We start from the raw sequence: 23,047 nt of genomic DNA, 5'->3' as shown, positions 1-23,047 counted from the left end.
GAATCAGTGAAGCAGGAGTTCTTGAAACTCCAGTCTGTACCCCTGGGACCAGGCCGGATGACACCCAGACGTGTCTGAAACATCCGAGTCTCGCAGGAGGCTTGGACTTTTTTGCCTTAGCGGTCCGAAAGGACTGCGGCACCGCTGAAGAAAATGGTTTCTTCGTAGAAGGTGTTGCAGAGGGAAGTAAAGGTGACTTACCCGCGGTTGCCGTGGAAATCCACACATCCAACGATTCCCCAAATAGAGCCTGACCTGTGTAGGGAAGGTTCTCCTCACTTCTCCTGGATTCCGCGTCTGCAGACCATTGACATAGCCAGAGTCCCCTGCTGGCTGAGACCGACATGGAAGATATCCGTGCAGTCAGCGCACCCAGGTCCTTCATGGATTCCACCATGAACCCCACAGAATCCTGAATGTTACGTAAAAACAATTCAATGTCACTTCTATCCATTGTACCCAAATCCTCTAGTAATGTGCCTGACCACTTTACTATCGCTTTAGAAATCCATGCACAGGCAATAGTGGGCCTTAATGACACTCCTGAAGCAGTGTAAATGGATTTGAGCGTAGTGTCAATCTTACAATCAGCCGATTCTTTTAACGCGGTAGATCCAGGGACAGGTAAAACCACATTTTTAAACAGTCTGGAAACAGATGCGTCAACAATGGGTGGGTTTTCCCATTTTTTCCTATCTTCCTCAGGGAAGGGAAAAGCAACCAGGAACCCTTTTTGGGATCTGGAATTTTTTCTCAGAGTTTTCCCAGGATTTTTCAAATACAGCATTTAATTCTTTAGACGAAGGGAAGGTTAGCAAGGCTTTCTTATTGTCAGTGCAGTAAGCCTCCTCAACCTACTCAGGTGTTGTGTCATTAATGTTTAGCACATCTCTAATGGCCTCAATCATGAGCTGCACCCCCTTAGCAAGGGATGCCACCCCCCTCAGCACATCCCCATCACCGTCTGCAGTATCAGAATAAATCGGTATCCGTGTCATCTTGCATAATTTAGGTAAGTGCACGTTTCTGTGGGAACATGCTAGGGGATTTTGCAGGAATAGGAACAGAGCCTGACCAAACTGCCAGACTTCAACACCTGAGTTTCAGTCTCAGTATTAGCAACCCTAGTAGAGATCTGAGAGATCATTCCTTTGATAGACGTTAACCACTCAGGTACAACAATAGGGATCTGAGACAAAGCATTACAATCCTGTGTACATGGAATGGATCATTCCTCAGAGGAAACCTCTTCTGCAACATATGACACAGAGTCGCTAGACATGGCTATGTGAGATATTAAAACACACACACCACACGGAAATGTCAGACAGTTTCCCCCCAAATATTCCACAGAGAGACAGAGAGATTGGAGCCAACCCACACACAGTGCTTTTTGAGGTAGAATTAATAAAACTACCAGTGCTATCCTTGTACCTTATTAGACTACACAGACTTTACACCCCCCCCCCCTTCCCCCCTTCTACAACCCCCTGGTACCACACAGGATAGCTGGAGTTGCTTGGAGGGACAGCTCTCCCTGTCAGTGTCTGTGTAGAGGAACTGCAGGCAGGAAAATGGCACTGAACGCTGCTGGGTCTGCTCTGAGAAGCTCTGCCCCCCTGAAACATGGCGCTGCTTCCCGCTCTTCATTAAATTATACTGGCCTGAGGATTTCTGCTGGCAGCGATACGGGGACCCTGACAGGCTTGCTGACCAGTGTAGGGTATAGGCGCTGGCTAAGGGCGCCCCTCACAGCGCTGCACTATGTACCGCTGAGCCCCAGAGCGCAGTTAGTACTGCGCTCCCTACCCTGTTGCCGCCATTTTCACACCGGCTCCCCGCTTGCCAGGGGGGCCGGTGACTCACTTGCCACCGAAGTCTTCTGGCTCTGTAAGTGGGTGGCGGCATGCTGTGGGAGTGAGCGGTCACCTGGAGTGGCTTAACAATGAGCACTCTCAGGAGCTCAGTGTCCTGACAGCGGAGATAGTCAGGGGCAAACGCAGGATTTAGTCAGGGGGGTTTCCGTAGGGTTGTGTGTGGGTATGTATATATATTTTATACATACATACATACATACATACATATATATATATATATATATATATATATATATACATACATACATACACACACACACACACACACACACACACACACGCGTATATAGTGAAAACAGAAAACAGCCGCACACACAATGTCCTCTCCAGAGAGTGCTCAACACAATGTCAATTTTTATAGGTAAAAGAATACGCACATCCAATTTTTATGCAAAAAACCCCCCATAAAGTACAGTTTCAGCCAAAAGAGATCGCAGCTGTGGGCATATTCATCTAATCAAGCAAGTACTTCGTCATAATATACTCCTTAAATGCAGCCTCATGATCCACTGTACATCAGCCTCCATAAACATATATAAAAACATAAACATATGTATATACATGTATAGCACTCACATTCGTATATTCATAAACACACATGCATACATACACAAGCACACACACACACATACTAACATACATACAGAACTACAAATACATACATATACAAAAACCTCATATACAGTATACATACTGTATATTTTATGCGTACCACAAGCCTTGGGACTGGGAGGCGGGAGCAGCCTGTCATGACTGTGAGGACGGAGGGAGCTGCTGTGGCTGAGCATGCGCAGCCAGCCGCTCCCTCCGGACATTCTTTATGCAGAAAGCTACACATAGCTAGCTCTCTGCTGCCTGCTCTAGCAGCTCCGCGGTCGCGGCTTTTAGAGACGGAGACACTGCTGTCTCAGTCTCAACAATAAAACAATTTGGCTCATTAAGGGGGGTTTCCAGGTACTCGGAAACCCCCCCTGCGTGCGCCACTGATAGTGGCTCAGACCCCACAGGGCCGACACTGCTCCCCCCCTTACTCCCACAAAGCATGGAGGCTGTTGTCAGCAGCCTCCCTGTGCCCAAACTAACTCTTAGAAAAAAATAAAACTAAAGAAGCTCTAGGAGCTCCCCTAGCTGTGACCGGATCCTCCGTTGCCAGCAGCCTACCTGTACCTAAACTCTTTTAAAATAAAAAAACTAAAGAAACTCCTATGGAGCTCCCCTAGCTGTGACCGGCTCCTCCGGGCACATTTTCTAAACTGAGTCTGGTAAGAGGGGCATAGAGGGAGAAGCCAGCCCACGCTCTCAAACTCTTAAAGTGCCAGTGGCTCGTAGTGGACCCGTCTATACCCTATGGTACTAATGTGGACCCCAGCATCCTCTAGGACATAAGAGAATTTTTTTTTGTTTTATTGATTTTATGTAATTTTCTGAGATTTCAGATTTTTCTTAAGCTGTAAACCACAATCATCAAAATTATAACAAATAAAGGCTTGGAATATCTCACTTTGCATGTAATGAGTCTATATATTAGCTTCTAAGTTGAATTACTAAAATAAATGAACTTATGCACGATATTCTAATTTTCTGAGTTTAACCTGTATACACCAGTACTGGCATGTGTAAGCCCACAAGTCTCCGCACAGCTCCCGGACAGTCTGAGAGGTAGAGAACACCAGTAGCCACCAGCAGCTGGCCAGACCTATCAGGGCACGTCCTGTGTGGGGTGTGAGAGGGGCAAGCTCAGGACCCTGCCCCTCCGTCTGTGCGCAGTACATATAAAGCAACTGAGTCGGTTATCTACCTCCTCATCTGTAGCCCCAGCACTAACCCCTCCTCCTCCTGGTCACCTCACTGCTCACCCCACACAGGGTCTCACCTCTTCCTGCCAGACTGATTCACCATCTCCCCAATGCCTCCACTCTGAGCGATGCAGGTCCGCATGTTGGTTCCTACATCCTGGTTAAGCTGCTACTTGTTGTTGAGTCCCGTGATGGCAAATAACCTGTGGTATAAGGCGGGAGCAGTATCTGGAGGAAAGGGTGCCCTGTATATAGGGGGCACTATATGGAGGGGTATGGGTGCAGTGTGTATATAGGTGCAATATATGGTGGGGGGTGCAGAATATGGTAGATCGGAGTGCAGTGTATATAGGGGCAGTATCAGGGATGTGCAGTCAGGAGAGGCACTGCCTCCCCTGTGATTAATTATTAAAATAATACAAAGAAGATACTTATGACATATTCTGTGTCATATGTATCTTCTTTATTTATTGTAATCATTTTAACTCCTAAAATTAGTTTGGGAGGTCCTGATAGCAGTGCCTCCCGTAGACAATGGGAATGGGATAGAGTGGGGGGCGAGGCCCAAGCACTGGGCTTTAAAAGCCCATTAAAAAAAAAAGCTTGAAGGCAGCACTTAAAGTGCCTCACTGACAGGGACACAACCCCCATGTCAGCGAGGCAGCTGTGATTGGAAAGCGGATCCAGTGACACTATATGCAGCACAGCGGGTGGAAGTGACGACGGGTCCCGGCGGTGGAGCTGTCCCGGGCACCCGGCTACAGCAGCGGTGGGAGGCGGTAGAGGCCAGCGCTCTTCCCTCTCCTCCCAGCCAGCAGCAGCACCTACACTCAATGTCCGGACATACAGGTGAGAGGGGGACGGGGATGTGCGATGAATCTCAGCCAGTGATGTGCGGTGAGGTCATAGGCTGGGTATTGCACGGATTGAGATATATATATATATATATATATATATATATATATATATATATATATATATATATATCCCCATTACTGCATACTGAGAGAAGGGTCTGGGAGGTGAGAGTGGGGGTAGGGGCAGATAGAGACTGGGTGGTGGCGAGTGGAGTAGGGGCAGATAGGGACTGCGAGAGAAAGAGGACAGGAGGGTTGGGGCAGATAGGGACTGGGTAGAGAGGGGGATAGGGACAGTGGAGACAGAGATGCAGACTTTTTAAATATAGTCACCTCTGTGTGACACAGACGCATACACTCCCTATGTACACTACACCCCACACCATATACCCAGTGACGTGCGGGGAGGTCATAGACTGGGGAGGCATTAAGTGTGAAACAGATCAGTGTTATTAATATTAGCAGCAGCAGGGTAGGGGGCTGTAAATCTCCTGGTAGTATTAGTTTCACTTTGAGCTGTGTCAGCATCATTTAGTTTTGATCTATGGCAATAGATGGGTATATACTCCATTAGAAAATAAATAATAAAAAATAAAGAAAATGCACCACCTACCAATACGGTAAGCTAATTATGATCTTACCTGATAATTTATTTTCTTATATATGGAAGGGGTGGGGTTTGGACTGCCCCCTGGCTGCTTTGTGGCATCATATTGTCACACTTAAAACAGCCGGGTTTTTTTTAGCACCTAATTCTTGTTTTCACCATTGTAACACTAATAATCTCATCTGTCACCTATTTAAAACTTAAACATACTGTAGCTGCTTCTTCTTGATAATGTAACACTTTTTAACACTTCAACCTCACACTAGCGAGATGCCTTCGGGCAGTTGGCTTGTGCTAGCCTGGGGGGGTTAAGTGCCCTGGATGCAAACCTTACTTTTGGGGACAGACCAGATGAGGTCACCTGATAGCAGCTGGTGGGTCCATATTTTTTGGCAGAAATTATGCTAAGCGCCTCAAATTTACTCTGTTCTAGTGCAGAGTTTACTATAATTATTCTGATTAACAGTGTTTAGTATGTAGTGTGCACATGCATTTTCTCTTTCTGTATGGTACTACAAGTAGCAGCTTGTAGTACCTCCCATTATGTTTAGAATTAGTGTGCAGTTCAAGCCACTCCCCCCATTCCCAAATATAAGAAATAAATTATCAGGTAAGGACATCAGTTGCTTACTGTATTGGAAGGTGGTGTAATTAACATCTGCTGATGCAGCTATGTCAATATACCCTGTACTAGTAAATCATTGTTTTCTTGTTTTGGTTGTTTATATACTCTGTGTAATTGGGCGCTGCAGATTCCTTGTAGCTCCATATAAAGAATAATAATAATTATTATTATTATTAATTCATTATTGATAAAATGTGGTGGGTGAGGTAATGTAGTACAGGCAGCAATACTTATAACTGAACCTGCACTGACAATTTGTCTGTGTCTGTGATATTCGGTCCTCCATGCATGCTTCATTTAAGTGTGAAGGCATTCTGGATATCACAGAACTATAGACTAAATGCAGCAGAAACCCTCACCTTAATGTATGGCTAAACTTGGCTGTAGCTTCACTTTACAAATATTTACGTTTAAACAATAATGACATCTGTATCCAAGCAGGTAATGCGAGTTTCATACCTCACAACATGACCATCTCCAGAAGGGACAGATTGCTCTGCTTCTGGACTTTTCTCTTAAGGGGGGTACACACCTAGAGATGTGCGCTGAGCGATCTATCACAGACCGCTCAGCACACATCTCCCCCCCTCAGCACTCCGCGCGATGTGTGCTGTGTGAGGAGGTGGGGGTGGGGAGACACGGGGGGCCGCTCACTTCACACAGCCCTGAAGTGAGCGACCTGCTAGATTGGCTCAATCTAGCAGGTCTAAATAATTTTGTTAGGTGCCCTAAATAATTTTGTTAGGTGTTGAAAATTTTCCTGAAATACCATAATAATCAATATTCACATATTGTGATCTTATTTTATCAAGGTATTATAGTACTGATGTTGAACTATTACCCAAATAACTTTGGTGTTGATTACTTTCTAACAATACTCAGCATTCACATATTGTGTTTCTGTGAATCTTCCAATTGTGTATAATCCTTTTATTGCATATTTTCAGCAACTGAGACTTGGTCCCAGGTGTTATGAGTCGCTGCTGCGGCTCATTTCTGTTTGTGTTTCTGGCTGTCTACTAGCAACCTGGAAGTTGGCTACTTTGTGTAGCAGCACATCTGTTTGGGAATGCTTTCGTTACCGGACTCTAGCCTGTTACTTGTGGAAGTCAGGAGCCTGGTGGATGTACAGCAGCACAGCTGCAATGAGTTGGTAATTAGGGGAGGCTGGCTGTGCCTCTCACTGGCACTTGTCTCCTATATATGTGATGTCTGTCTCTCACTCCTTGCTGGATGTAGTTCCTGGTTGCAGCGGGAGCCCTTGTCTGTGTACGTTCTTTATGTTTTCTCCTCGCCCGAAAGCTGTCCAGAGTTTGGGAGAGTTCTGAGTGTAAGTGTCTATTGTTTGTTCTCCAGTCTGTCTTAGAGCTTCTCCTATCCTCTTTTAGTCTATCATGCCCAACGGAATTGATTCAGGTCACTCAGGAGTTGAGCTCATACTACCGTCAGTGGCGTAAGTCCTGGTGGGCATTCCAGTACAGGTAGGCGCATCAAGCCTTATGGGAAAAGCGGCTCTTATAGGCATGAAGACCTGCCGGTAGGTTCTGAGAGTCTCCATCCTGGGTGTACAGGGGTTACTGCCAAGAAGAAGTCCGTGAGCTCCGCCCTCCTTGGAAGGAGAACCGTCGCTAACTAACACCAGGGTTTTTTTTATAACAAGTACTTTTCAGTACTATATTTGTGTATATAGATGGGTCCACGGTTATCTTGACTATTTTCTGCGACTAGGCACAATATGATTTATTAGCATAGGGGGTAATTCCAAGTTGATCGCAGCAGGAAAATTTTTAGCAGTTGGGCAAAACCATGTGCACTGCAGGGGAGGCAGATATAACATGTGCAGAGAGAGTTAGATTTGGGTGGGTTATTTTGTGTCTGTGCAGGGTAAATACTGGCTGCTTTATTTTTACACTGCAATTTAGATTGCAGATTGAACTCACCACACCCAAATCTAACTCTCTCTGCACATGTTATATCTGCCTCCCCTGCAGTGCACATGGTTTTGCCCAACTGCTAAAAAATTTCCTGCTGCGATCAACTCAGAATTACCCCCATAAACCCTTCATCTATTGTTCTCAGCTGCAATACAATACAGGGAACAATGCAGCAGGGGATTAAGTTTTGTGTGAAATTACTTAGCGCGTGCGCCCTGCGGCCCATACGCATGCGCAGAAATCGCCCATTTTTAGCCTGATCGCTATTCTGATAAAAACGGCAACGAGCGATCAACTCGGAATACCCACCTATATTTATTGTTAGCCGATTATCCCTGCTTCACTACGGAATTTCAAGTATTTCCGTGCATATCACTTTCATTTTGAAAGACTTCCTGGTAAACTAAGATCACCCATCCCGTAGCAAAGTAGCAGCCAGCAGCACCCGGAGGGAGCAGCCCAGAGACGGAGGGGAAGCCCACTGCTGGGAACCTCCCGGGATCACTCCCACCCCAAGCTGGACATAGCAGCCAGCGCTAGGTACACCGGTGGGGAGACATCTGCGTTACCCAGGAGCAGTGCTGCCATGCCCCCCCCCGGTGTCAGTGAACTGTACGGTGACAGCAGTAGTTATAGCGATGGCGGCTGTGTCGAGGGGTGGTCACAGGGAGCAGCGATCCTGATGCCATTTATCATTGCTGCCTTAGTGTAGCCGGGGACGGAGTCCCATTGCGCTGCTGCAGATCAGTTGGCGGAAAGCGAGTAGCGGAGCGGAGGAAGGATGTTAAACGTGGAGAGCCTGGACAGGGTGGATGTGTGTGAGAGCCTGTTGACGTGGGTAAGTGTGGAAACAGCAGGAGCAGGGCTGCCCCATCCCCCAGACTGCTGTCATTGTTTCATCACCCAAGCCGGGTGTAGTCTATGTGGGAGCTGTTCCCCCAGGGGTCACTGTGTAATGGGCCTCTGGGATATATACTTGTCAGTTTGATGACTATAGCGCCAGCATACTTTGACAGTAATGTTGGTTATTTTGGACATTTTATTTTTCACCCCTTCTCACACCCCCATGCTGATGGCAGCTGAACTTGGACTTAACTGGCGTCGGAAGTGTCACTATTCATCTCAGCGACCCTGAAAACTATGGATTTTTACATGTCACCCCCTTTCCACCCCTAGGGGTGCTAGGGATGTCTTACCCCCGGTAAGCAAGTGAACGAACCAAGAGAGTATTTTTCCTTTGTTTTCCATATTACATTGCTGCAGACAGCTCACACTTATTACATAGAGCCCCCTGCATCAGGGAATGCAGGAGCTAAATCTTGAAAATGCTGCTTTCCTGACTCCACATAATCAGAACGAGAGACTATCACAGCCTTCTCTCACTGACCCATACACTAATGGAATATAGAAATGGCAGGGAAGAACATTCATACAGATGACATACTACATTTCTTAGTGACACACTGTGTGAAAGAAGCAGAGAAATAATTTCAGCTACACAATGTTTTATTAAGATATATCACATTGCAATGGTCCAAAAATGAATATAACAAATATGGACAGTTGAAATCCCCATTGCTAACCCTTTCAGTAGGAGAACCCCTTTGGATATTTTTTTTTTTTTTTTGCGAATTGAGCACTTTTCAGAAAAAAATAAGATTTTACTCACCGGTAAATCTATTTCTCGTAGTCCGTAGTGGATGCTGGGAACTCCGTAAGGACCATGGGGAATAGCGGGCTCCGAAGGAGGCTGGGCACTCTAGAAAGATTTATGACTACCTGGTGTGCACTGGCTCCTCCCACTATGACCCTCCTCCAAGCCTCAGTTAGGACACTGTGCCCGGACGAGCTGACATAATAAGGAAGGATTTTGAATCCCGGGTAAGACTCATACCAGCCACACCAATCACACCGTATAACTCGTGATACTATACCCAGTTAACAGTATGAATATAACTGAGCCTCTCAACAGATGGCTCAACAATAACCCTTTAGTTAGGCAATAACTATATACAAGTATTGCAGACAATCCGCACTTGGGATGGGCGCCCAGCATCCACTACGGACTACGAGAAATAGATTTACCGGTGAGTAAAATCTTATTTTCTCTGACGTTCTAGTGGATGCTGGGAACTCCGTAAGGACCATGGGGATTATACCAAAGCTCCCAAACGGGCGGGAGAGTGCGGATGACTCTGCAGCACCGAATGAGAGAACTCCAGGTCCTCCTCAGCCAGGGTATCAATTTTGTAGAATTTTGCAAACGTGTTTGCCCTGACCAAGTAACAGCTCGGCAAAGTTGTAAAGCCGAGACCCCTCGGGCAGCCGCCCAAGATGAGCCCACCTTCCCTGTGGAATGGGCTTTCACTGATTTAAGATGCGGCAGTCCAGCCGCAGAATGCGCCTGCTGAATCGTGTCACCGATCCAGCGAGCGATAGTCTGCTTAGAAGCAGGAGCACCCAGCCTGTTGGGTGCATACAGGATAAATAGCGAGTCAATTTTTCTGACTCTAGCCGTCCTGGAAACATAATTTTTCAAGGCCCTGACTACGTCCAGTAACTTGGAATCCTCCAAGTCCCTAGTAGCCGCAGGCACCACAATAGGTTGGTTCAAGTGAAAAGCTGATACCACCTTAGGGAGAAACTGGGGACGAGTCCTCAATTCTGCCCTATCCATATGGAAAATCAGATAAGGACATTTATATGACAAAGCCGCCAATTCTGATACACGCCTGGCCGAAACCAAGGCCAATAACATGACCACTTTCAACGTGAGATATTTTAGATCCACGGTTTTTAGTGGTTCAAACCAATGTGATTTTAAGAAACTCAACACCACGTTGAGATCCCAAGGTGCCACTGGAGGCACAACCGGGGGCTGAATATGCAGCACTCCTTTTACAATGTCTGAACTTCAGGTACTGAAGCTAATGCTTTCTGGAAGAAAATCGACAGAGCCGAGATCTGTATCTTAATGGAGCCTAATTTTAGGCCCATAGACACTCCTGCTTGTAGGAAATGCAGAAATCGACCTAGTTGAAATTCCTCTGTTGGGGCCTTTTTTGGCCTCACACCAAGCAACATATTTCCGCCATATGCGGTGATAATGTTTTGCAGTTACATCTTTCCTGGCTTGAATCAGCGTAGGAATGACTTCCTCCGGAATACCCTTTTCCTTTAGGATCCGGCGTTCAACCGCCATGCCATCAAAACGTAGCCGCGGTAAGTCTTGGAACAGACAGGGCCCCTGCTGCAGCAGGTCCTGTCTGAGCGGCAGAGGCCATGGGTCCTCTGATACATTTTCTTGAAGTTCTGGGTACCAGGCTCTTCTTGGCCAATCCGGAACCACGAGTATCGTTCTTACTCCTCGCCTTCTTATTATTCTCAGTACCTTTGGTATGAGAGGCAGAGGGGGGAACACATAAAACGACTGGTACACCCACGGTGTTACCAGAGCGTCCACAGCTATCGCCTGAAGGTCCCTTGACCTGGCGCAATATCTTTTATATTGTGGCCTTTCCCAATGGTGTACAATTCTTTGGAAGACTTCTGGATGAAGTCCCCACACTCTCGGGTGGAAGTCGTGTCTGCTGAGAAGATCTGCTTCCCAGTTGTCCACTCCGGGAATGAACACTGCTGACAGTGCTAACACATGATTTTCCGCCCATCGGAGAATCCTTGTGGCTTCTGCCATCGCCATCCTGCTTCTTGTGCCGCCCTGTTGGTTTACATGGGCGACTGCCGTGATGTTGCCTGATTGGATCAGGACCGGCTGGTTTTGAAGCAGAGGCCTTGCCTGACTCAGGGCATTGTAAATGGCCCTCTGTTCCAGAATTTTATGTAGGGAAGTCACCTGACTTGACCAAAGTCCCTGGAAGTTTCTTCCCTGTGTGACTGCCCCCCAGCCTCAAAGGCTGGCATCCATGGTCACTAGGACCTAGTCCTGTATGTCGAACCTGCGGCCCTCTTGAAGATGGGCACTCTGTAGCCACTACAGTAGAGATACCCTGGTCCTTGGAGACAGGGTTATCAGCCTAATGCATCTGAAGATGCGACCCGGACCACTTGTCTAACAGGTCCCCCTGAAAAGTTCTTGCATGGAACCTGCCGAATGGGATTGCTTCGTAGGAAGCTAATATTTTTCCCAGGACTCGCGTGCAATGATGCACCGATAACGGTTTTGGCTTCAGGAGGTCTCTGACTAGAGATGACAGCTCCTTTGCTTTCTCCACCGGGAGAAACACTTATTTCTGGTCTGTGTCCAGAACCATCCCCAGGAACAGTAGACGTGTCGTAGGAGCCAGCTGTGACTTTGGACTGTTTAGAGTCCAACCGTGCTGTTGTAGCACTTTCCAAAATAGTGCTACCCCGACTAGCAACTGCTCCTTGGACCTCGCCCTTATAAGGAGATTGTCCAAGTACGGGATAATTAAAACTCCCCTTTTTCGAAGGAGTATCATCATTCCGGCCATTACCTTGGTAACACCCTCGGTGCCATGTACAGTCCAAACGGCAGAGTCTGGACTTGGTAATGGTAATCCTGTACCACAAATCTGAGGTACTCCTGACGAGGATAGTAAATAGGGACATGCAGGTAAGCATCCTTGATGTCCCGGGATACCATGTAATCCCCCTCGTCCAGGCTTGCAATAACCGCCCTGAGCGATTCCATCTTGAACTTGAATTTTTTATGCATGTGTTCAAGGATTTTAAATATAAAGAAGGGTCACACCGAACCATGCGGTTTCGGTACCCCAACCGTGTGGAATAGTAACCCCGTCCTTGTTGAAGTAGGGGCACCTTAAGTATTACCTGCTGGGAATACAGCTTATTAATTGCCTCTAGCACAGCCTCCCTGCCTGAGGGAGTTGTCGGCAAGGCATATTTGAGGAAACGGCGGGGGGAAGACATCTCGAATTCCAGCTTGTACCCCTGAAATACTACTTGAATGAAACAGGGATCCACCTGTGAGCGAGCCCACTGATCGCTGAAACTTTTGAGACGGCCCCCCACCGTACCTGGCTACACCTGTGGAGCCCCCGCGTCATGCTGTGGACTCAGAGGAAGCGAGAGAAGAATTATGATTCTGGGAACAGGCTGACTGGTGCAGCTTTTTCCCTCTTCCCTTGTCTTTGTACAGAAAGGAAGCGCCTTTGACCCGCTTGCTTTTCTGAAGCCGAAAGGACTGTACCTGATAATACAGTGCTTTCTTAGTCTGTGAGGAAAACGGAGGAAAAAATATTTCTTCCCAGCTGTGCTGCGGATACGAGGTCCCAGAGACCATCCCCAAATAATTCCTCACCCTTATAAGGCAGAATCTCTATGCGCCTTTTAAGGTCAGCATCACCTGTCCAGGGACAGGTCTCTAATACCCTCCTGACAGAATGGACATTACATTCATTTTGGATGCCAGCCGGCAAAATATCCCTCTGTGCATCCCTCATATATAAGACGACGTCTTTAATATGTTCTCATGTTAGCAAACTAGTATGTTTGACAGGGTCACCGACCACGCTGCAGCAGCACGCTCTGCAGGTTTCAGTCTAGGACCTGAGTGTGTAAATACAGACTTCAGGATAGCCTCCTGCTTTTTATCAACAGGTACCTTCAAAGTGGCCGTTCCTAAAACGGCAGTGCCACCTATTTTGACAACCGTGTGAGCGCCTTATCCACCCTAGGGGATATCTCCCAGCGTAACTTATCCTCTGGCGGGAAAAGGTACGCCATCAGTAACTTTTTAGAAATTACCAGTTTCTTATCAGGGGGAACCCACGCTTTTCACACACTTCATTCATTCATCTGATGGGGGAACAAAACACTGCCTGCTTTTTCTCCCCAAACATAAAAACCCCATTTTTAGAGGTTAATGTCAGAAATGTGTAACACATTATTTTTATTGCCGGGATCAAGTCACGGATGTTCCTAGTGGATTGTGTATATGTCTCAACCTTGTCGACACTGGAGTCAGACTCCGTGTCGACATCTGTGTCTGCCATCTGAATGAGCGGGCGTTTTTGAGCCCCTGATGGCCTTTGAGACGCCTGGGCAGACACGGGCTGAGAAGCCGGCTGTCCCACAGCTGTTACGTCATCCACCCTTTTATGTAAGGAGTTGACACTGTCGGTTAATACCTTTTACCTAACCATCCACTCTGGTGTCGGCCCCACAGGGGGCGACATCACATTTATCGGCATCTGCTCCGTCACTATATAAGCCTCCTCCTCAAACATGTCGACACAGCTGTACCGACACACCGCACACACAGGGAATGCTCTGACTGAGGACAGGACCCACAAAGCCCTTTGGGGAGACAGAGAGAGAGTATGCCAGCACACAACAGAGCGCTATATAATGAGGGGATTAACACTATAACTGAGTGAATTTTCCCCCATAGCTGCTTGTATATACAATATTGCGCCTAAATTTAGTGCCCCCCCTCTCTTTTTTACCCTTTGAGCCTGAAAACTACAGGGGAGAGCCTGGGGAGCTTTCTTCCAGTTGCACTGTGAAGAGAAAATGGCGCCAGTGTGTCTGAGGGAGATAGCTCCGCCCCTTTTCCGCGGCCTATTCTCCCGCTTTTTTCTGGATTCTGGCAGGGGTATTTACCACATATATAGCCTCTGGGGCTATATATTGTGGTATTTTTGCCAGCCAAGGTGTTTTTATTGCTGCTCAGGGCGCCCCCCCCAAGTGCCCTGCACCCTCAGTGACCGGAGTGTGAAGTGTGTATGAGGAGCAATGGCGCACAGCTGCAGTGCTGTGCGCTACCTTGGTGAAGACTGATGTCTTCTGCCGCCGTTTTTCCGGACCTCTTCTTGCTTCTGGCTCTGTAAGGGGGACGGCGGCGCGGCTCCGGGACCGAACACCAAGGACTGGGCCTGCGGTCGATCCCTCTGGAGCTAATGGTGTCCAGTAGCCTAAGAAGCCCAATCCGGCTGCAAGCAGGCGAGTTCGCTTCTTCTCCCCTTAGTCCCTCGCTGCAGTGAGCCTGTTGCCAGCAGGTCTCACTGAAAATAAAAAACCTAAATCTATACTTTCTTTCTAAGGGCTCAGGAGAGCCCCTAGTGTGCATCCAACCTCGGCCGGGCACAAGATCTAACTGGGGCTTGGAGGAGGGTCATAGTGGGAGGAGCCAGTGCACACCAGGTAGTCATAAATCTTTCTAGAGTGCCCAGCCTCCTTCGGAGCCCGCTATTCCCCATGGTCCTTACGGAGTTCCCAGCATCCACTAGGACGTCAGAGAAACAGGATTTTTGGTTTATGTCTTTTAAAAGGTGTAAATTAGTAAACTTCCAATTCAGGATTTTAAGAAGGTGGTGAGAATCAGTTGCTGTAATTGCTGACTAAATTTAAATTACTTTATAAACAATTCCTAATTATTTGCACACCATAAAATAGGTAATTCTAAAACGAAGACCATCTTTAGGTTTTGTTTATTTTTTATTATTGTATCTAAGCTTATCTATATCCCCAAACCGAAGTGCAGTCCACAAAATCTGTCTCACTACTGAAAGGGTTAACAAATCAGATATACCCACATTTGTGCGTTCATCTTAAAATTACATGGTTGTGTCTGACTTCAGTTAACAGATATGACAAGTTAAATAAAATAGATACTCTTCAAGCAAATGTACATTAGTGATGCCTCAGCTTGCTGCAACTCAAGTCGCTGCCTGTTGTATGACACATACTCATGAAAACATTTTGAGAACAGAATGCATATTTTTAACTTAATTTACAAACCCACACATCAATACAATACCAAGGGCATGGCATGTTAGACACTAGAAACACCCATGTTTGAACCAATATTTTAGACCAAAGCCTCTACATTTTCTAGTACCCAGTAACATCATGACAATGTGCATGAGATGTCCACCAATGAATTATATGTAGGCAACAGTTGATCTTCAAATCACAAGGAAGATGAGCATAATCTACTTCAAAGGTTACAAAAAATGACATTGCATTAAACAGAATTAAATAAAAATGTGAAATATTGTATTGGACACACTGTTAACTTCCATTTAACATCCAATGGAATTCAAATGTTTGAAACATCGGTTGGGTGTCTGTTTTTCCCCATCTAATAGACAGGAATAAAAAAACATCCAGCTGACTTTTCAAACAAATGAATATCCCCCAAAGAAGCTAAAAATCATTTAATCAATACAGACATTCCCTTTCATGAACATATGTTAGAAGCACATGCCCTACTCACTAAATAAATGCAACACACACATATACAATTTCATTTTCTTACAGGCACAACCATAAAAAAAACCACATGCAGTGTTCAATGGCACTGACCCCTGTCAAACAACAGGTACATGGGGTATGTGCAACTTCTATGTAGAACAAAGAGCAGCAACACATCTTATATTGAAAAACAAAAACAAAATAGGAAATTATAAAAAAAAAAGTGCGTAAATTTGATCCCCCCCCCCAAAATAAAAAAATAAAATAAAAATGTAGAAAATATTCAAACATTCACTATTGGCCAGTTATTATGCATAATTTAACAATTTGGTTTTGTTACAGCAGTTATGATGCCTCAATCCAAAACAAAAATGTGTTCTACAGTACTTACATGTAAAAATAAATAAATCTAGATTAAAAATTTTAGAATGGCTCGTTTCAAATACTGAAGGCCCCTAATGAACATTAAATTAGACACATGATAAAATGTACTACAAGAAAACAATAGATAATTAAAATCCTTTAGACAGCAACTACACTGAATATCCTGCAATATACACGCACAAAGCAATAATATCTAGTTAAATCACCATGAATGGACATGGCTAGGGTGGCCAATCCCGGGATCGGATGGATCCAGGCCAAAAATCGTCTGGGATTCAATCCCGGGATTGGTAGCTCCAATCCCAAGGATTGCTGGATCAGGCGGCCCTTTGCGTTATTAATGCCGGGCAGTGTTGAGCTTCCTCAGGAGGCTCAGATGCTGCCCGGCTTCCTCTTCGCAGCGCAAAGTGAAGTCAGAGGTCGCGCTGCGCAGTCAGCCGCTCGTCACCCACCGCAGAGCCCAAAGGACAGCTGCCTGTCACTCGCCGCCGGCCGGGTGAGACGGTTGGACAGACAGGAAAAAAAAGCCAATCTCTGGTATACCGGGACTGACCATTTTTCAATCCCGATACCCGGGATTGATAAAATGGCCCGGGTCTGGCCACCCTAGACATGGCCCTCAAGAACCCAATAATAACATTATTGTAACAGTAGATGTAAGATCCAAGTGGGCTAAAGGATCGCTGATGTCACATCCATGTGACCCGTAATAGCAGGGGGAGGAGCAAGGCTGTTGGGCTAGCACTTTTACTATATACGTGGACATCTATTGGGAACAGTAACCTGTGGTGAGCCAAGCGAACCACCCTGCCCAAAACACGGCAACCGAAGCATGGTGAGCCCACATGTTCTGAACTGCAGACCTTGCTCCTCCCCCTGCAGTTGCAGGTCACATGGTTGTAACATAAGAAGTCCTATAGCCTACTTGAATTTAGACTAACCATATTGTAACCAGTTGTGTTATTGTCATACAGACACATATCACAGTGTTAGAAACCATGCTTATTAGGCAATCTGTGAAATGACCCGGAATCTTCTATTTAAGTAATGCACCCAGTTCTTAGGCAAACACATTTGTACAGAGGTTAATTAATAAACTAAAGAACCAACAGAAAATTAATGATTACAGTACAAATGTAGCAGCTGCAATAGGATGGATTAAAAGATACATATGCCTTAATCAAGAGCCTCACCAATTGCTATCTCACCAACCCGGCAGTTCAGTCAGTGGCAGACAGTAAGAGGTACATTAGGGGTTACACCAGGACAAATGATTTACATAGATGAGAATCTTTAAACCATCCAATCATCCATGTAGGCAGTACTATTTATAATGGGGAAAAGTTGTGCTTTTGTTTATGCTATAGTCTGCATTTATTATCATCTTGCTATTATTTGCCAGAAATATTTTGAAGCATACAAGCACCCAGAGAAGTACAAAAACAGTGTCTCAGTTCTTAAAATATTTAGGAGTAATCATTGAGTGATGTGTATTTCAATTTGGGTTCAAAACAAAATCAAACATATACATGGCACATTAATATATGCCTATGCTATCTCTTAATAAACCGCAGATTAGGGTAATTAGCCACAGATTTTTAGTTGGCTGTTTTGGATATGGGCAGACACAAATATACTTCCCAGCATGTACAATACTACATTTAAGCAACAAGTTTGTTTACTTTAGATTGTTTTTTGGGAATACATACCTCTAATAGCCAACAGTGTTCCCTCTAGTAACTGAATACAGTAACTGCCACAAACATAGATACAATGTATGATGCCCATTAACTACACTATGCTCCAGGAATTGTGCTACTCTTGAAAAAAAAACAAAAAAAATAAAAAAAAAAAAAATACCAAGGATGAAAAATATAAAAATAAATGAATGAAAAACAAAACAAAACTGCCATACTGTATTGCTAGGTATTTAAAAGGGACACAACAGAGAACAGACAAAAGGCATGTTTTCTGGCAGGATGAAAAATATAAGCAATTGCCTTATACAATGTCATTTTAAAACCTTAAAATATGAATCTGTACTCTTTATTATACCCATTTTACAGCTAGTTCCTTCAAAGAGACAAAACAGTGCGTATAAAATTTCCCCCCTGGGGGGTGTGTGTGTGTGTGTGTGTGTGTGTGTGTGTGTGTGTGTGTGTGTGTGTGTGTGTGTGTGGGGTACGACACGATAGCACGTGTCACAAATGAATGACAAAGCCAGTGAGGACACTTGCAGTCTTCTGTAAATTAAGTTAGAGATTTCTTGGGCATTGTCATTAGCAATACACATTATAAGCTTCTAAGAGGCAGAGGATGTACTGCATGCCTGTTTTATCATGGAAAGGTCTATAGCAAGTATGGATGAAGACAACTGTAAATAGTGGATGAACCAGAAGAGCTTGTGGACCCTACTGCCATTTAGACCACAGCAGACAGAGACTGAAAGACATCACAACCATTGGTGTCCGCTGCACTCCTAAGAAAAACATATAACAAAAAAAAAAAAAAGTAAAATAAATAAATCATTCTAACATGTATTTCTGTTAAATCACATTCAGGGGGGTATTATATACCCCCGGTCGAAAAATCTGCCCTCAGTCTTTACAAAACATGAGAATTTGGTATTATAACGTTGTTGGGCAATTATCAAATGTTCAGACAGTTGTAGAGTAAAGCTGGGTACATAACAGACTATATTTGTCACCGATCCTGCGGATTGGAGCGACATATCGGGTACATCGTCTAGTATGTTCCCATGATATGCGTGCTCCAGTTTGTCACTAAATACATCCCCCGTCGGACCTACAGCAAGTCCAACAGGGATGACGCTAACGACCAACTGGCGCATAATGCAGTATGTCACGTGCCCCTCCTCCCCCGCCCCCCCCCCCCCCCAACAATCAGACCCGGCATCGGCAAGTGGGTATGTACTTGCCGCATGCGGGGTCCTATCGGCAGGAAGGGTGGTCTTCAGTATGCCGGCTGACGGGATCCCGGCGCACAGTATACCGGCGCAGGGATCCCGACAGCCGGCATACCGACACTTATTCTCCCTCGTGGGGGTCCACGACCCCCCTGGAGGAAGAATAAAATAGTGTGGCGTGCATAGCGCGCCACCGTGCCCGTAGCGTGGCGAGCGCAGCGAGCCCGCAAGGGGCTCATTTGCGCTCGCCACACTGACGGTAAGCCGGCGGTCGGGCTCCCGGCGCCGGTATGCTGGTCGCCGGGAGCCCGACCGCCGGCATATCGTAGTGAACCCGGCAGGGATGGGCTGGGTACACATCACTAAGTGTGTACCCAGCTTAAAAACAGAATAAAGAATTCTAGATTTCAGTTCATGCCAAAAACAGTTATAATAGTAATAAATATTGGTGGGGTCAGTAAACGTTAATCAATGATTAAAAATACAAAATTAACTCCTACTCACATGCAAGCACTCTCCAAGGAACGCTGTAAGGTACAAATAAATATATTAAAGACAGATCAGAATGTGCAAACAAAAACATTTTAAAATTACTCCTAGAAAGTATGAAAAGTAGATTTAAAGCAAAATTCAATTAGCCACATTCAGCAGTGTGTAGTCCCACGCTACATTAATGTTCGCAGGATAATTTTCATGAAATGAGCTCATGATACCCAGCCAATGGCAAGTTGCAGGCACCATGGCAATATCGCGTATTAATTCTGCAGTATTTCATATATATATTAAGTACAGTATATGATAAATTGAGCAAATCATCCTGACTTCCCCTCAAGAAGAGCGCAGAAAAGTGTAGAAGACAATTTGTGGTCATAAGCAAAGTATTGGAGGCAGTTCAATCGTGTCTTTCAGCAAATAAGTCTCTCTAATATTTTAGGGGACCTTAAACAGGCCCTACCCTATACTGATTGTTAAGTTTGTATATACAAGTCTGTAGAAAAAATAAATAAAAAGAATACTCCCATCTGCAATTTCAAAATGCTTTTCCCCATCAACACAACTCCTCAACAAACAGGTCTTACATAATTTAACCTACAGTATTTCTCTGGGTTTTTTTTTTTAGATAAAATGACATGCAAACTTAAAAGGTTTTTGTTGCCCATATTTTCCTGATTAAAAACCTCTAAATATTCTGACACTGTGAGCAGACGTTCCATCGAAACCCACTTTAAAGGCAATTTGGTATTGTTTTTCCTGTAAGCATATCTCCTACGAGGAAACACTAGTGTTTAGCCTTGGGCAGGTGAATAAATAGGATTTTAATTACCTACCAGTAAATCCTTTTCTCGTTGTCCATAAGGGATATTGGGGAATCTAGTACGACGGGGGTATAGACGGGGTCCAAAGGAGCCGGTGCATTTTAAATTTCTTCACTGGGTGTGCTGGCTCCTCCCCTCTATTCCCCCTCCCACAGGCAGTTATAGGTAAAAACGTGCCGAAGTGGAAAGGACATATATGAGAGAAGGAAACATGACAACAAAAAGTGGTGAGATTTATAAGCCAGCACACCACTAACATACAACAACCAGCAACGGCTAGAAACAACAGCAGCAACAGCTGAACAAGTAACCACATAAAAGAGAACCTGCAGAAAGTCAATGCACTGAGGCAGGTGCCCAATATCCCTTATGGACGACGAGAAAGGATTTACTGGTAGGTAATTAAAATCCTATTTTCTCTAGCATTCATAAGGGATATTGGGGAGTCTAGTGCGATGGGGACATCCCAAAGCTTCCAGAACGTGCAGAGACTGCTACAGCACCGCCTGCCCAAACTGGGTATCCTCTTTGGTAAGGGTATCAAATTTGTAGAACTTCACATAGGTGTTCTTCCCTGACCATGTAGCAGCTCGGCACAGATGCAAGGCTGAGACTCCATGGACAGCCGCCCAGGAAGAGCCCACTGATCTTGTAGAGTGGGCCTTCAGAGACTTAGGAACTAGAGATGTGCACCGGAAATTTTTCGGGTTTTGGTTTTGGATTCGGTTCCGCGGCCGTGTTTTGGATTCGGACGCGTTTTGGCAAAACCTCCCTGAAAATATTTTGTCGGATTCGGGTGTTTTGGATTCGGGTGTTTTTTTTCCAAAAAACCCTCAAAAACAGCTTAAATCATATAATTTGGGGGTAATTTTGATCCTACAGTATTATTAACCTCAATAACCACAATTTCCACTCATTTCCAGTCTATTCTGAACATCTCACAATATTATTTTTAGTCCTAAAATTTGAACCAAGGTCGCTGGATGACTAAGCTAAGCGACCCAAGTGGCCAGCACAAACACCTGGCCCATCTAGGAGTGGCACTGCAGTGTCAGACAGGATGGCACTTCAAAAAATTAGCCCCCTATCCGTTTGATAGATAGACAGTGTCTAGTTAGACAGTCAATAGATAGACACCATATGTTAGACAGACATTAGGTCGACAGGGTCAAAAGGTCGACATGAAAAAGGTCGACAGTACAAAAGGTCGACATGGTCAAAAGGTTGACATGAAAATGATAGACAATTTTTTTATTTTTTTTTAGGTGATATGTTTTTGGACCATTTCACACTTTCTCTATCCATGTTGGCATAGAGTTGGTTATAAACCTTGTGGTGAGCGCAGCGAGCCATGGTGCCTGAAGCGTGGCAAGCAAAGCGAGCCCCGCGAGGGTATGCCTTTCTACAATTGGGAGTCCCAGATGACAAAACTATCCACACAAACCACAAAAATGCAATAAACATGGTGTCTACCTTTTTTATGTCGACCTTTTTCATGTCGACCTTTTGATCCTGTTGACCTAATGTCTGTCTAACATATGGTGTCTATCTATTGACTGTCTAACTAGACACTATCTATCTTTTATACCGGAACCCTCCCACCCACCCTTATGTTGTATAAACAGGACATGCACACTTTAACAAACCCATCATTTCAGCCACAGGGTCTGCCACACAACTGTGGCTGAAATGACTGGTTGGTTTGGGCCCCCACCAAAAAAGTAGCAATCAATCTCTCCTTGCACAAACTGGCTCTACAGAGGCAAGATGTCCACCTCCTTTACTTTCTGGAGGCAATTGCTGGTGAATGTCTCCACCGAGGAATTGATTATAATTCATTTTGATGAACAGCATCTTCTCCACATTTTCTGGAAGTAACCTCGAACGCAGATTGCTGACAAGGTGACCGGCTGCACTAAACACTCTTTCGGAGTACACACTGGAGGGGGGGCAACTTAGGTAAAACAAAGCCAGTTTGTGCAAAGGCCTCTAAATTGCCTCTTTTTCCTGCCAGTTTACGTACGGACTGTCTGACGTGCCTACGTCAGATGCGGTCACTCATATAATCCTCCACCATTCTTTCAATGGTGACAGAATCATATGCAGTGACAGTAGACGACATGTCAGTAATCGTTGGCAGGTCCTTCAGTCTGGACCAGATGTCAGCACGCACTCCAGACTGCCCTGCATCACCGCCAGCGGGTGGGCTCGGAATTCTTAGCCTTTTCATCGCAGCCCTTAGTTGCGGGAGAATGTGAAGGAGGAGCTGTTGACGGGTCACGTTCCGCTTGACTTGACAAGTGTCTCACCAGCAGGTCTTTGCACCTCTGCCCACTTGTGTCTACCGGAAAGATACAACGTAGGCTTTAAACCTAGGATCGAGCACGGTGGCCAAAATGTAGTGCTCTGATTTCAACAGATTGACCACCCGTGAATCCTGGTTAAGCGAATTAAGGGCTCCATCCACAAGTCCCACATGCCTAGCGGAATCGCTCTGTTTTAGCTCCTCCTTCAATCCCTCTAGCT

General features: G+C 45.4%; 1 protein-coding gene across 4 annotated transcripts in view; it reads right to left on the bottom strand.

Moving 5' to 3' along the window:
• Window positions 1–14,897: 14,897 nt before the first annotated feature.
• Window positions 14,898–23,047, bottom strand: part of PFKFB2 (6-phosphofructo-2-kinase/fructose-2,6-biphosphatase 2) — a 248,721-nt gene continuing 240,571 nt past the window's right edge. For all 4 annotated transcript variants that reach the window (XM_063955191.1, XM_063955189.1, XM_063955188.1 and 1 more), the window contains 2 exons: window positions 19,710–19,732; window positions 14,898–18,758 (listed from right to left, as the gene is read on the bottom strand). In XM_063955191.1, coding sequence (XP_063811261.1) covers window positions 18,701–18,758; window positions 19,710–19,732 — 81 coding nt within the window. In that variant the 3' untranslated portion in view covers window positions 14,898–18,700. The remainder of the gene's footprint in view (window positions 18,759–19,709; window positions 19,733–23,047) is intronic.

Source organism: Pseudophryne corroboree, chromosome 2 (genome assembly GCF_028390025.1).
Source record: "Pseudophryne corroboree isolate aPseCor3 chromosome 2, aPseCor3.hap2, whole genome shotgun sequence".
NCBI lineage: Eukaryota > Metazoa > Chordata > Amphibia > Anura > Myobatrachidae > Pseudophryne > Pseudophryne corroboree.
Note: the sequence above shows the minus strand (reverse complement) of the source record. Positions and strands in the feature narration are given on the sequence as shown.